General features: G+C 41.1%; 1 protein-coding gene across 7 annotated transcripts in view; it reads right to left on the bottom strand.

Annotated features, from left to right (window-relative positions):
- TMCC1 (transmembrane and coiled-coil domain family 1) overlaps positions 1-16,483 on the bottom strand; it is a 123,920-nt gene that overhangs the window by 85,366 nt on the left and 22,071 nt on the right. The window contains exon 2 of one of the 7 annotated variants that reach the window (XM_039364567.1): positions 15,715-15,789. The exons of the other annotated variants lie outside the window; for them this stretch is intronic. Within the exon in view, the coding sequence (XP_039220501.1) occupies positions 15,715-15,753 (39 nt within the window). The 5' untranslated portion in view covers positions 15,754-15,789. The remainder of the gene's footprint in view (positions 1-15,714; positions 15,790-16,483) is intronic. 7 annotated transcript variants of the gene reach the window in all.

Here is a 16,483-nt window from a genome sequence, read left to right as displayed (position 1 = left end):
TTAAGCGTCTTCAGCTGCCCGGGGGGAGGGTGGGCTTGCTTTAATAAAAACCACTAGCTTAAGAGCCACCCAGGCACCCAGAGGGAGATGGGGGAGGGATCTGCAGAGCTCTCAGCTTGAAATATTAACCGAGATGGAAGGGACCTTGAGGTCATCTAGTCCAACACACTGCTCTCACAAGAAAACATTTCTGATAAATGCCTATCCCACTGGTGACGAACCTATGGCATGGGTGCCAGAGGCAGCACTTGCAGCCCTCTCTGTGGGCACACATGCCGTTGTCCCAACCTTGCCTCCATGACCCCCTCTCCAGCAGCCACCCTGAAGGAGAGTCGCCCTCGAGTGTGCCCACATGGAGCAGCGCAGCCAAGGACATGGTAGCCAGGCACCATAGACAAGACTCTGCCCTCACACCCCATCATGCAGTTGATGCTGCATGGTGCAGGCAGAGGGTGTGGCCGCCATAGCGCTGCTGGGCTGCCTGGGCAATCTGTGGCGGGCCCTGGAGGAGGTGAGTGGTCCTGTGGGCAGGCGGAGTGGGGGATGAGGAGCAGAGCGGGGGCAGAGCAGGGAGGTGGAGCAGGGGCAGGGCCAGTTTTGGGGCAGTCGGTCTCTAAAAGGTTCGCCATCACTGGCCTATCCAGTCTCTTCTTAAAAGCTTCCAGTGATGGAGCACCATAACTTCTGGAGGCAATTTAAATTTAAAACCTATACAGTAATATATGCTAATTTCCAAAATAAAAGCTCAATAGTTTGCAAAGTACCATACTTAAAAACCAGAGCAGATCCCAAACTGCTCTGTTTTTTAAGTACAGTACTTTGCAAACTATTGTGTTGGCAAACTATAGAGCAAGGGTGTCAAACTCGCAATGTCACGTGACTTTTTTTGCCATTGCTGGCAATGGGGTGGGCATGGTTTTGCTATGACGCATCCAGCCTGTGGGCCCTGCTATAGAGTAACAAAAAAAAAAAAATGTTTAAATGCTTTCAGAAGTAATTGTAGTACCTGAGCCCAGGCAGTAGCAGATTGCAGCAAAAGCAAAAACTGGTGCCAGCTCAGCTCTTCTTTGGCCATGTGACCAGGGACAAAAAAAACCCAACCACCCTACCAGCTTCTCCTAGCCCCAAATAGTCCAGGCAAGTCAGAGATAAAAATGGCCACCGCTGCAGTAGAGACTGAAATCAAATCACATGGCTACAGAGGCCTCTTTTTGGTTGGAGTTTTGCATTTCTAATGTAAGTACTCTTTCTGAATTAATTTGTTTTTGTGACAACTCGCTAAATAAAACACTCGTACCTGGGGGATTACCCGTATTAAATGGGAGCTAAACTGGAAACAATCTCTGAATTTGGAAGAGACAAGTTGCTAGGAACTGTATAAGGCAGTGTTAGACACTGCTGCTGAAAATATTGTGCTGAAGTCTCTAAGATTTCTAAATCGAGTATCATGAGATTTTTGCATTTTTGCTCATGGTGCCTAATAGTTTCCTGCTAGCTTCCTCATGGAAGATGATGCTTACTAGTTTCACAATGTTGAACCTTTACTTGTGTAAGTTCACAAAAACTTTCAACGGCAATGTAATGATGTACAAAAGGAAAAAAAAGTGGGGGATAAGAACCGGTATCCTTGAATGCAACCTGAAAATTACAGCATCCAACACTAAGTTTTTTTTCTTCATTTTCACCTGAAAGCTCACCATGAAGATTTCAAATCTTCAAGAATATGGTTAATTCCTCAGTAGTGGTATATACTACCATATCATGTAAACATAACTATGGTGTAGTGATTAATGTTTTGGACCAGAAGCAAAGAGAGACAGTTTCTAATCAACTCTTACCCCATTTGGGAGGATTACCCAATTACTTTCAGTCCAATTTCCTTCACAGAACTGTCATGGCCAAAATAGGAGATGAGAGGGTTATACATGATGCACTGAGCTCCTAAATGAAAGACTGGAGATAAAGCAAACCAAGCCACTATTGTGGCATGACAGAGCCTATTCTTATCATTCTTACATTGATACAATGAAAGTCAATGTGTGTAGAGGTTATAGTAAGTCAAGAGTGGGAAAATGGCCTTTTTCTTCCCTTCTCCCCATTCTCCCATGTGTTTCTGTCTTAATGAAGAGATCTCGAGATCTCAAAAGTTAGCATATTTTTGTGGTCTTTGAGTTCCCTAATAAAGATATTGCCCAGTAATGCAAACAGAAGAAACCTGGAACAACCACCCAAAATGTTACTACCAAACATATCATCGAAAAGGAGGGATATAAATTAGATTAACCTTTAGATACGCACTTGATATTAAATGTTTGATGATTGAACTGGTATACTGCCTCCAGTCCATCCTAATTTTGCCCAATCCTCTGTTAAAACCATCTAAATTGGTGGCTACCATATTTTCAGGAGGTAGATCTCATAGTCAAGACACAATACTATTTCCTATTAGTCTTTAATTTATTATCGCTTAAGTTCTAGTAATGCCCCTTGGTTGCATGACTTCATATTCTATAATTTATGTGAGAGGAAAGAATCTTCATCCTATCCACCAGTCATAATTTATTTACTTCTATAATATATGTGTTATTGCTAACATGAATTTCTTCATAATGAGTTGTTTTTGTTTCGGATTTTAAATTTAAGTTAAATTTAAATGCCACTTTTTTCTGTTATTATGTTTGTTCACTATAATAAGCCTATTTATTTGATTCATCTAAAGCAAGGACAACTGTTCACACAGGGACATATATAGCAATAGTGATTTTCCTATTATGTTCAAAAACTGTAACTGGTTCATTTCTTAAACGATTAGATGATCAAACTATCTAATTAAGGTTCATGGTTTAGTTATTCTCTAAATAATTTAGATATATCAGATAATCTATTAAAATCATTTTTGGACTATGAATGCTTCAGAATGTCTACAGCACCCTCTCTTGGCAAAGAGCAGAAGTTTGGAATCCTCTGACTTGCTTCTCTTATGTAATTCATATCAGTTAATATGAATTCTATTGTCACCGGGTGTTTCAATTAAATGCCTCATCATAATGGAGGCAAAAAATGTTATACATTAAGATGTTGGCACCAGAATTTTTCGATATTCAATTTTCCATCTGAGATGAGTAGGTTTGTGAAAATCATCTAAATTCCACCTAAAGACCTATAAAACCATTTTCATCCCCTCAGCTACTGTAAAATCATTTTGAATAATGCAGAATCACTATTCAATAATGACCTTGGGCAGTATTTTTTTTTTACTAAAGTCAAACCTTGAACTTCTTTAGACATTAACAATATATTGACCTGTATGCAACTGTCAGGTATCTTTTCAGTTTGCAAAACATAGGTACTTCTCGACTTACGATCAAAATTGAGCCAGGTATTTTGTGGTCGTTAAATGAGAAGCCCACATAATCACCTCACTCAAGGATTGCAATCAGAGCTTTCCCCATTGTAGTCATTAAGCAACTGGACAGGTCATTCAGCAGACAGAGGGAAAGACTGCCTACCCAAGGAGGTCAGGCAACCCCCATCAGTACTCAGAGGAGAAATTGCAGCACTGGGCTGGAGAAAAATATTTGGGACCATGAAGACTCAAGCTTCTTTTTTTCTCCAGCCCAGCATTGAAGTTCCTCTCCCTTTCTTAAGCAGATGATAAGTGCAGTGGTAGGTGGGAGAAAAGAAGCTTGGATATTCGCAGTCCCCAATCGAGTGCTGGAGTTCCCACAGGGGCTCAGAGTGCAGAACAGCTGTGCATGGCTAGATTGTTTTTGCCCATACTAGGTGAAATCAATCTTACAGACAGCCCATCCATTCTCAAAAGGGCTGGCTGAAAAAGTCCTTGCCAAACCCAAGTGGGATTTTGGCATGCGGCACTTGCAGCAAGGGGCATTTGCAGCTAAGCAATCTTAATCTTCAGCCTGGTAAAAATGCTTCCTCAATACTTGGTCTCTAATCTTCCTGACAAACTGCCTAAGAAGATTCTTTGGTACATTTCTTAATTTTGCAAACTGTGTATTGATTCTATGTTCTTTGTCAATTTCTGCCTCCATATCATCTTCATCATAGTCCAAAAGGTTTGTTAAAGACTGAGCAAGCTATTCTTTAGTGTTTTCTCAAGGATCCTATGGAACTGTTCAAGTCTAAGCAAACTTCTTTCAATTCCAATAACGCCAGATTGTCTAAGACTAAGTCCTTATCCATCTCTCTCTATTATTCTGTTTTATTTTCTAAAATTATTACTTTGTCATTAATTTAATTTCTTCTGTAAATTGCCTTATGGATTCTTCAACCTTTTTCTAACTTCATCTCCTCTTTACAAACCTTTGTTCCATTCTCATTTCAAAAGCAATCTACTCCCTTTTAATAGCTCTGATATATTCATATACCTGCTTCTCCTTCTCTTCAAATATATTTTGCAAACTTTCTGGAGTAATCACTTTTTCTATCAGTTGCTTCAATGATCTTTTTATCCCTCAAGTCTTGCAGCTTTTCTGGTGGTCTCCATTCTTTTATTTATAATCCAAAAGAAAAAGTAAATCATAAACATGATGACAAGAGTTTCCTTTTTTTCTCTTTGCTTTTTCTATACCCTTAAAGCTTTAGTCCAAACTATAGTTCTGTAGTTTTAATGACACAATCAATTTCATGTTACACTTATTACTTTGTGTTCTAAATTCCACTGTTTTTTCCTTCTGATGTCAAACAATCAACATATCCACGAAGGTCTGACCTATTTATTCAATTAATTTCAAACAATAAAAATACTTTTGCTAAAATATTAATCTTCCAAATTTGTACAGATCCTTTATCTGTTTATAAATTTCTTGGTCAAAACCTTGTTAAGCTCTTTACTCTTGTTTCAAAGTCTTTTAAAAATAACTTTCCTCTTTGCTTTAGTTTTTATATTCTGGAAGGAGAGTTGTTTCCTTCGTTCCACAATTTTCAAATACTTTATTTCAACTATAAATTGATGTATCCAACAGTGATTTAAAAAATGAGGATTTGGTGGAACTTAATGTCCTTTAAAAGGTTGTGCTTGTATGTGCAAGATGCTGTTTCTTTCTCAGCTCCCTGACAAAAAAACAGGACTTCCATCCTGTGATCTCCTCATGAGGAGCAGCAGTCCATAGTATATGTGGGCAATTCTTAGTCTTTCTTTTATCCAGAAAGACTTTATTGGCCAGAAATTACTGCAGGCTGCCGTTCACCGCTACAGCACTGTCTTCTCTCCTTGGAAGATATCTAGTCCATCACTGAATCTCACTCAGAAGCCTCCACCATTTATTTAATGCTAAGGAATGTCAGTCTAAAAGAAAAAGGCAAGCAAAAATTCTGGAATTTGTCCTCTACAACTGGAGGGGGAAACCTTTACCTTTATATAAAGATACAGAAGACATTAATTTTTCAGGGAGAAAGCTGAAAAAGGAAATGAAGGGAAATGCTTGAAATATCCATTTTGCCATATGGAATATTGTCTACTCTTATTTACTGAATCTGAAGCACTATCAATAGTTTCTACTTTGTCATCATTTTATGAGCTTTTAAAAACTGGAGACTTGCCTATATTGACCTATATTTGCCTATATTTCTACCTTTTCTTATAATAATCTGTTTTTATTTTGTGTGTTTGCTATTCTTAAGCAGTGAAGTGTTACAGCAATAGGAATAGACAGAAAATAAGTGGGATGGCTAAAAATATTTGAAATTATACATTATATTACCCAAATGATGACTTTGGATAACTATATGCCAGCTGCCAGCAAAAATTCCCTCATATACTACTTGCAGCAGGAATAAGTACTCTCTTTAAATTAATTATATAAAGTATTGGAATACAATTAGTTTTATCTCACTGTAGTTTATTTTATCCCATTTCACTGTATCTTACCTTATCTCATTTTACTGTATTTTACTAGGTTGTGCTCAAGCTTTGACATGGTCAACTGACAAATCAATAAATAATAATTGCATTATATTACAATTAGCTTCACCTGACAGCAGCATAAACTTCACTATGGCCAAACCAGGTCTGCATGTACACTTTACTTTTCCTTTATCACAACTTCACACCTGGTAGGCGTCTAGTGAGAATAGGACATCTGCCATCACAGGACTAATACATTGCTAAATGGTATTTTATGTTGAAGTTATGGACTTTTCCCATATGGCAGATAGTGTGGGAGGTTAGGATTTGCAGGGTTGATAGCTGGCTATTATCGCACTGAAACCTCAGCTACAACTTCATGGACATTGACAGTAGGAACAATAGCACATAACAGTGAGGTATAGTCTGAAAAGGTTTGCTATAAATAGCTCCCACTTTGCACTGTTATGCAAAATGCCTTATCCTGGAAGACAACAGCACCCAAAGCTGACAATGCCACTTAGAATCATATGGAGAAAATGTTGTATGATTGCTTCTACCATGGATATAATATACATATTCTTGATAAAACTACTTAAATGTCAAGACTCCACAGAATTTTACTCTGCGGAGCAATTAATTCCCATAGCACTAACGATATTTACCAACGTAGTAAGACTGCACTACTATTATCCTTCTCATCTTTCCTATTACCTTCTATTATTGGTATCTTATGATTATATTACTTTGTTGTTTGTATGTACACTGAGAGCAGGTTTTGAACAGAGTAGTGGTTGTGTCTTCTTTATCCCTACACCAACCAAGCCTACAGCTTCTCCTTCAGGGCCCCATGTCAACTGGCATAGCCGTGTTTTAAGGTTCTTTCTGAAAGCCAAAAGAGAGGAGGTGGATCTCACCTCCAGTAGGCCATAGCAGAAAATGGTCTTTTCCTGGACTCCACCAGCAGAAATTCCTTGTTTAAAACACATCACCAAATATTGCATTTCCGATTGTTAATATGTTTTACTTTCTATATGTCTTTGTTATTTTTATTCTGTTCTATTTTGTATCACTGATTGTAATAATAAATACTGACTAGCTCAAAGACAGAAGCTAATCTCTGAATGTATCTTGGTACCTCACCTATACTATGTTATTATGAGCATCCTAAATGCCAAGGAGGACATCCTATGCTAGATTAGCCCTTTCTGTTGGCAAAAACTAGAATCAGTAGGAGTTCAAGGAAGGTAAACTTTGGAAGACCTATTTAGGACCTACCTGAAGTGCTGGGGCACAAAGCCAATTATATGTTAGCAATCCTATGAGACCTGAGGATGAGGGGAAGCATGATTAGCCATTATCACAATCATCCAGAATGGAATGATCTCCCTAGTTGCAGAGATAGCTCAAGCAGAAAAGGGATTAGATGACAGATAAAAGGAGGAGGCTGGAATATCATCGTATTTGTGCCGGAAGTACCAAAGCCACTTCTGGGTTGAAGTGCTTTCAGGTTGAAAGGATTAACTAGTTATATCTCCACTGTCAGGTGATGTCCCTGCTAATGTGCCCACTGAGGTTGTACCTATCTATTTACTCATAATTGGTTGTTTTCGAACTGCTAATCAGCATGAGCGAATAACTGGAGCTCACCCTGCCACATAGCAGCACTCAGGTCTCGAACGTGGGATTGCTGATCATCAACTCAGCATCCTAATCACGTGAGCCACTGCGTGCCTTGGAATATTATGTGCTTTACCCACAAAGACAACAAGAGTCAAAAGTCAGATTCCAACACTGCCCTCACTTTGGTAAATACAAACATATTCCCACAGCTTGGGATGATTCTTCATTCCTTGTTAAGAAAGAAGGATCTATAGGTTCTTGCATATTACAGGATGGATGTTACAGTGAGGGAAATAATTATTTGATCCCCTGCTGATTTTGTACATTTGCCACTGACAAAGAAATGATCAGTCTATAATTTTAATGGTAGGTTTATTTTAACAATGAGAGACAGAATAACAACAACAAAATCCAGAAAAATGCATTTCAAAAAAGTTATAAATTGATTTGCATTTTAATGAGTGAAATAAGTATTTGATCCCCTTTCAATCAGCAAGATTTCTGGCTCCCAGGATTCTTTTATACAGGTAACAAGCTGAGATTAGGAGCATTCTCTTAAGGGAGTGCTCCTAATCTCAGCTAGTTACCTGTATAAAAGACATCTGTCCACAGAAGCAATCAATCAATCAGATTCCAAACTCTCCACCATGGCCAAGACCAAAGAACTGTCCAAAGATGTCAGGGACAAGATTGTAGACCTACACAAGGCTGGAATGGGCTATCAGGCCATCGTCAAGCAGCTTGGTGAGAAGGTGACAATAGTTGGTGTGATTATTCGTAAACGGAAGAAACACAAAATAACTGTAAATCTCGCTTGGTCTGGGGCTCCATGCAAGATCTCACCTTGTGGAGTTTCAACTATCATGAGAACGGTGAGGAATCAGCCCAGAACTACACCGGAGGATCTTGTCAATGATTTCAAGGTAGCTGGGACCATAGTCACCAAGAAAACAATTGGTAACACTACAAAAAATATCTGACCTCTGTGGTTGACAACAAGGGTTTTGCCACCAAGTACTAAGTCATGTTTTGCAAAGGGATCAAATACTTATTTCACTCATTAAAATACAAATCAATTTATAACTTTTTTGAAATGCATTTTTCTGGATTTTTTTTGTTGTTATTCTGCCTTTCACTGTTAAAATAAACAAACCATTATAATTATAAACTGATCGTTTCTTTGTCAGTGGGCAAACATACAAAATCAGCAGGGGATCAAATATTTTTTCCCTCACTGTATGTTATGTTACCTCAGTAAGCAGAATAATAATAGATATAGTACTCTCTTTATTGTGGAACTCACAATGTTCCTGTATTTTCCTCATGGCATGGTGTACTCCCACCAAATAGTAATAGCACTTAGACTTATACATAGCTTCCTAGTGCTTTAAAGCCCACTCTAAGTGATTTACAGAGTCAGCAAATTGCCCCCAACAATCTGGGTCCTCATTTTACCAACCTCAGAAGAATATAAGCCTGAGTAAACCTTGTGCTCTGCCCTGATGGAGAGGAGGTGTTTCTCTGCCCAGGAGCTCAAAGCTCGAGCCTCTGCCATGAGGGACTTTGACCGGGTACCCCCCTGCCGATTGACGTGGGCTTTTGCCACCACATTGTCCGTCAGGACCAGTACATGTTGCCCCCTGACTACTGAGTGGAAATGTTTGAGAGCTAGGTGGATCACTCTGAGTTCCAACCAATTTATGCTGTGCCTCAGGTCTGTCCATGACCACTGACCCTGAGCCATCCGGTTTTGGAGGTGAGCACCCCAACCAAAAAGACTTGTGTCCATGGTCACACTGATGCGACTGGGGTCTTTGAATAGGGTCCCCTTGTAAATGGCCGAGGAAGCCCACCAGCCGAGAGACACACCTGACGATGGACACGCACCAACTGGTTGGAGGTACTGGTGTGTTGTCTTTGATACGGAAGCAGAAATCACTGTAGGGCCCGAGCATGTAGTCGGGTCCATGGCACTATCGCTATGCAAGATATCAACTTTCCCAGTAGTTGGGAAAGGAGAGCTAATGATATTGTCCTGTTCCTGCAAACCTTGAGTGCCAGGTCTCTGATGCTCCTGCGCCGCTCCTCCGACAGGTACACATGACAAGTGTTCGTATCTATTACCGCCCCCAGGTGTAATAGACGGGCCAATGGGATTGTCTGACTCTTTTTGAAATTTATTAAGAACCCATGGGTTTGTAGGGTCCTGATCGTTATATTCAAATCTGACTGGGCGGATGTTGCTGATAGCGATTGGATCAGAATGTCGTCCAGATAACACTGGACGCGCACCGGAACCAACCTCAAATGGGCTGCCAGAACTGCCAGTATCTTGGTGGAGACCCTGGGGGTGGAGGAGAGGCCGAATGGAAGAGCCCTGTACTGAAAATGACGGTTGAGGTAACAGAACCGTAGATACTTGCGATGTGCCGGATAGATAGGGATGTGTAAATATGCCTCTTTGAGATCTAGTGATGTTAGAAGGTCTCCCCTATTGATACTGCTGAGGATGGAATGCAACATCTGCATCTTGAACCTCCTGTATTGTAGGTGGAAGTTTAGCCCCTTGAGGTCGAGGATTGCCCTCCTGAGGATTTTGGAACCACAAATAGGATGGAGTAATACCCCAATCCCCACTGTGACAAGGGGACCTCCTCTATGGCTTTGATGCCCAGAAGATGTCGGATGGCATCTTCCATGAGACCTCTTTTTATGGGATTTCTCATGGCTGGGCAAGAGACAAAGTGATTTATTGGAGTGGACCTGAACTCCAGGGACAGACCTTCCCTTATGGTGTTCAGAAACCAGGAGTCCGTGGTCGTGCTTTCCCATTGGCGGATAAAAAGAGTAAATCTGCCGCCAATGGAAGGGGTTCCTTCCGAGTCACTTGGAGCGGCAGAAGGGGCGATCCCCTCTGCCACGGAAGGAAGGTTTGTTCTGGGATTGGTACCGGGATCTGTCCCTATAACCCGCTCTATCAAAGGGGCGCTCTGACTTCGGAGCAGGGGGCCTGTAGGATTGTCCTTGTTCTGATGTAGTTCTAATCCGAAAGGACTGACAGCAACTGTAAGGGAGGAAGCGCCTGTTGGTTTTCCTAGCCAAGTGAGAAATGACCTTTTGCTTTTGTTTATTCTCAATAAGGTATGGAGTTAATGCCTCCCCAAACAGTCGGTTGCCCGTGAAGGGGGCAATGGCCACACGCCACTTATGCTTGCTTTCAGCCCTCCAGTTCTTAAGCCAGAGTAGCCTCCTGGAGACTACGCCGGAAGCCATTGCCCGGGCTGAGTGTTTGGCCGAGTACATGGAAACATCTGCCATATAGATGTGGCTATAAGTTTAGTAAGATCCTGATGGATCCTGACCTCCTCCAGAGGGATCCTGTCCTGTAATTGTCGAAGCCAGGTAATGGAAATCCTGGCAAAAAAGGAGATGGAAGTTGCCGCCTTTGCTGCCCATGCGGGTGCCAGATGAACTTTGCATAAAGCAAGTTCAGACTTTTTATCTTCCGCCTTAAGGGCATCTGAAACATCCGCCGGAAGGCTGGCTGCAGAGAACAGTGGGGCTAAGGATTCATCCACCTTAGGCACCTCTAAAAGGTCAGTCAAATTCTTTGCCATGTCCACAATCTTGTGCTCAGACGCTCCTTGGGAAGGTTGAGCTGCCAGAGATTCCCATTGTCCCTGAATGTTCTTGAGGAATATGGGGGGACATGGGATATGGAGGTGCTTGTCTACCGGTTCGGCAAATAAGAGGATTAGAATCCTGATCTGTGGAAAGCTGAGGGGTTGGAGTTGTAACGGAGGAGAGTTTGCTCGCTGCACAGGCCCTGTACAGCAAGGAGGGAAAGAGCAATGCATTGAATAGCTCTGCCATGGGCTGAGACTCATTTGTAAGTTCCTCGCACTCAGACCAGTGGTCTCCACCTTCGTCATAATCCAAGACATTGGAAGACTCGGAATCAGGAGAGTGGGATGGGGAAACCATACCTGAACGATCCAAGGGAGGTCGAGATGAGGAAGTTGGTGCAGAAGAAGGCCCAGGAACTGGTGACGCCTAATGGATACCAGATGATGCCACGGCCTGGATCACCGCCTGCGATATCCACGATTGGAACTGTTCTGAAAAAGATGGCTCTAGCGGAGGCCGTAACCCCGCAGCCGTTGGAGTGAATGTAACAGTGGGTGTAGATGACGGGCCACGCAGATCAAGGTCTTCCCCAAACAGGGGTGGACCCACCTGACCAAAGGTATGAGTGGAGACCTGCTGAATTGCGCTCACAGGTGACCAGGCTCCCGATGTGGACGGCATATGAGTTCCTGTCTCAGGTGGAGTGGAACCAGAAGGTGTATGACCCTGTTCTGCTGACAAGCGTTGGGCCCGGGAGAATTGCTTCTCCAGAGATCTATGTGTTCGGTCGGCTTGCTTATCGCTTGTCTTGCCAGCCTTTCTGCAGTATTTAGATTTCGCTTTGGCCTTACCTGTAGGCGCCTCAGAAACCGGCTCAGCTTGTACAATGGTGTTGTCTATGTCCAAAGGCTGTAGCTCAGTGGGTTCTGCCATGTCGATAGAAATGCACCTCAGACAAGACTCTGGTACTGACTCGCTCCGCAAGAGACGTCAGGAGCCCTCCCGAAGAGGGGCAGACTGCACGTGGATAAGCGAGAGCAGGCCCACTGGCAAACCTGGGTTCATGCTGGGCGCTCTGGAGCGCTCGTCACCAAGGCACAGGGCAACCGTATACCATCACACATGTCTCACAATAGTGGCAATGGTCAGGATCCTGGAAGCAACCACTAGATGCGGAGTGGCAGAACTCAGACAAGGTATGGCGAGCAGGGCCTGCTGGACCTCAGCATTAATAGTAATTCCACCAAATTGTTGATCTGATGATTGCAAGTAGATAGTAAAACCTGGAAGTGAATCCTAATTGCAAATTAGGGTGAAATATATGAGGTAAAAAATATCAGTAAAAGCTGAAGTAACGGTATGCAATCTATTCCAAAATGGCGTCCCTGCCTGTCCTGGGCGTTTCCCAATGGGAATAGTAAGTGACAAAATGGCGGACGCCCTGGATACAGAGGGAGGAATACTACCTCCAGGGGGGGGGGAGAGGAAGGAGAGGAAACGAATCCTTCAACTATCTGACTATTCCAAGTCCAGAAGGCAAAAAAAAAAAAAAAAACAAGTAAAGGATTCAATGTCTTCAATATGCTAATGAGTAATTGCGCCTAACAGCCACTGTTTACCGCGGAACGAGGCTTCGTTCCCATTAGGGCAGCCGAAGAAAGAAATTTTAAGTAACAGGCTTCCTTTGCAATTACACACCGTGCTGCAAGTAGAACTGGTAATAGTCTGAATGCTTCAAAAAGAAGTAGTTTAGTGAACCCAAAATGGCGGCCGATTGAGAAAAGCTCTGACCGGGCCCGGTCAGAGAAGAATCCACGTGGCCTCAAAATGGCGGCCACTGGAAAGAAAGCGTTCACTGCTCCAAGGGGATTGACTAACTCAGACCCCTTATTCTCTTAAACAAAAGAGGCACCCCCCACTTGTATTTTTCTGGTGAGAAGTGAATTAATTCAGCAAACTGCTAATTAGGGGAAAAAAGCAGCCACCATCCCCCAGCCAGGAGAGGACTAAAACTCTGCTCCCAAGGAAAGGGAAAAAAATGGCTAAGTCTCCCAAAGAAGGACTAACCAAATTACAATTCCTATTCTCCAGGAAGAATCCACCAATGCTTTAAGAAAATCTAGTCTGACCTGCTATTCCAATGAAGAGTGTCAAGTTATCACATCCTCATGGGTGAAAGACTAAGATGAAACTGGGAAGTCCCGGTCAAAGAGGGGCGTGACAACTTGACAACTTAGTCTGATTGGGCAGGAGGACTGAAATAACCCATTGGTGGATTCTTCAGTCATCATGCTGGAGAAGATGGAGCTTCTGATTATCCTTAAAACCAGTTGCCTTTATTAGATATTCTCAAAACTGCCATTGGACAATGACTAAGATATAGTTCACTCCCTTGTGTGTAAAATAATAATCAGACCTCAATATCAACCAAAAGAAACATTAATGACAGCTGCCATTGCTGCTGGCTCCAGTCATATCTGGTTTGGGGTGAGACCAGGTGGTTCTGCTCCAAAATCATGTCACGCTACACAGAGATGACTGACTTAATTGGACAAAGTAAGCAAAATTTGTTAATCTCTGCACAAAGATTGCAAATGCAAAAATATACAGCATACATATGTGTTTGTAAAAATATGTAAGCCAATACTGAAATAAGAGAATTTGTTAATATGAAGATCATAAGCTCATGTGTTGCATCTTAACCATAGTTTTGTGTGTGTTTCGCTGACTGTAAAAATGGTGCTTAATTGTTGCTTCCATAGCTTACTATACATTTTTAAAATAAAAACATTTTCTTGGCCAGTTAATCTGAAGTTTGCTGCACTGGGTCTACAGTATTATCACCTACTTTTATGGATAAAGCACAAAGTAGCCAGAGACTTATTACAAGTTCTGTTGTTTTCTTCTATGGAATACACAAAACATTAGCTTTTGTTTCTCAGGAACTAGAACAGGGTTTTTCAACCTTTTCACCCATTGTACCACTTTTAGGATATGGCAATATCTGAGTACCACCTAGCAAGGTGTCAAAAACTTGGATGACCCCCCCCCAAAAGAGGAAAAAAGTGATAAAGTACAGGTGGTCCTCGACTTACAACAGTTCGCTTAATGACTGTTCAAAGTTACAATGGCACTGAAAAAAGTGCCTCCCAAGCCATAGCCGAGCAAGACACCTGCCTGCCCACCCAGCGGCACTCTTCTTCCTATTCGAGATTTTCATTGTTGTGAGCATTTCTGTTGGGGATTGGCAAAGGGGGTGGGGTGAGAGGTGTTTGGTTTTTATTTCACCCATCTGCTGGGTGGTTGCAGCAGGTTTTGGACACTTCACATGATCCTGGGACACTGTGACTATCATAAATATGAATCAGTTGCCAAGCATCTGAATGTAAATCACAAGACCCTGGAGATGCTGCAACATTCCAGCTGATTGGCACTTCTTCTGGGCTCAGCAGAAGTGCCAGGATCAGTGCTGAGTTCCAGCTGGAGCCTGGCGCTGATCCTGGTGCTTACCACTAAGCCCTGACAGCCCTGCAGCTCCAGCCATCTCTCACTTAGGCTTGTGCGGTGCTGCCACCGGTTCAGCTCATTCCCCTCCCCTGCTACCACTTTTCTAGGATGGTCACATACCACCTGTCAGGTGCCAATGTACCACAGGTGATACCCGTACCACTGGTTGAAAAGCCCTGAACTAGAACACCCAAAATGTTATGACAGAATTGTTCCTGGTGGGATTGTTATGGCCTGACTTCATTACAAATAAACCCAAGGTGAACAAAAGAGGGCTGGAAGATCTGGGGAAAGAACCAAGCCAGTTTCAAATAAAACAAAACGAAAAGAAACTCTCTCTTTCTAGACTATTTAAACTTAAACTTTCATGACAAAGCCAAACCTACAAAATATTTAGTAATGAACTAGGAAAAAAAACAAGATACCTCTATGTTTTCCACCTTATACATTATAATTTTGATTTACAAAATATTAGGATAAAACTCATCACTGAATACAACATAGCCCTGAATGCATACAATTACAACTTCTGCCTGCCCAACATAATTTCACTTTAATATATGTAAATCCAAGTGAGACATTTATATCATTACCAAATGAAATCTAATTTTCTCTGCTGTGAAAGTAAACACAATTGCCTAGTACTATAAAAACTGTTACCTAATCAAAAACTGATAAATGAATGTAATGCAGAGAAATGTAACACCATTGGAATGGCAGTCAATTTTAACAATGTAAAATGGCATAACTTGAAATAGTACAAAACTGTTTTTTTTTTTTTTTTAGGCAAAACCGTTGTATTTTCCTCAGGAATTCAATAAGCACAGTCACATAATAGATTCTAAGTAAAATGGATAAAAGTTATGCTATAAAGATTACTCTTTTTACAAGAGAAATTTTTAATTGTTTAACGGGTATCACATTATTATTAAAATAGAGGACAGCAGCAGACAAACATATATAGCTACATTAACTAAGGAATCTTAATTTCTCCCACTGGAGGTAGTTTTATACTCTCTAGTCTTAAGATACTGTATTTTATTGCCATCTAAGACCTTAATACAATACTTCCAATATTTTCTTTTACTTACTTCACCCACGGATCTTGGGCTATTTGGTTCTTCTTCCATGACTCTTCTGTTAAATTTTCAATTTTCTAATGACCACTATTCCAAGAGAGATTGTCCATTTAATCATTTTGCATATTCTTGTGCTCAATTATTACTGTTGTGTTTGGTCTAAAGGCAAGCTTAAGAAATATTAAGTACTTATCTGACTCTTAATAATTAATTCAGCACTTGCTGTTAGGTAGTATTCTAGTGCATCGAGATTTGCTACCACTGGAGTTTCTCTATAATATAATAATAATAACCACTCAAGCAGAATCACATGTTTTGTACAACTCTGCTTGAAGATTTATACTGTACAAAGGAATTATTATTTGTGAACACTGATCAAGCTTAAGATTCTTAACTGAAAAACAATGCTAAATCATTACAAGATAGCTTTCCAATTAAGAATCACAAACTCGTGATGCACATTTGTTGACTGAGATTTATGTGTATTCATTGTGTTTAATATAATGAATAGCTCAATTAACTAAGGTACATCACTGTTCATCCATAATGAGATGATATTCCAAAACAGTTCTGGCTTATGGTTATTTGATGCAGAGGGGAGTTCCAGTTCTTTAAGAAAACTGATATTTCCTTTAAAGAACAACCAGATAGATTACCACATCTTTAATAATTAAGGTTGCCTGCAAATTTCCCCTAATTTAAACTCACCAAAATTCCTCCAAGGAATATAATTACAAATTGAGGATTTTGTCATCATAACTGAAAGAATTTTCAAGACTAG

Source organism: Crotalus tigris, unplaced genomic scaffold, assembly GCF_016545835.1.
Source record: "Crotalus tigris isolate CLP2741 ecotype Arizona unplaced genomic scaffold, ASM1654583v1 scf7180000019794.865796, whole genome shotgun sequence".
Classification (NCBI taxonomy): domain Eukaryota; kingdom Metazoa; phylum Chordata; class Lepidosauria; order Squamata; family Viperidae; genus Crotalus; species Crotalus tigris.
Note: the sequence above shows the minus strand (reverse complement) of the source record. Positions and strands in the feature narration are given on the sequence as shown.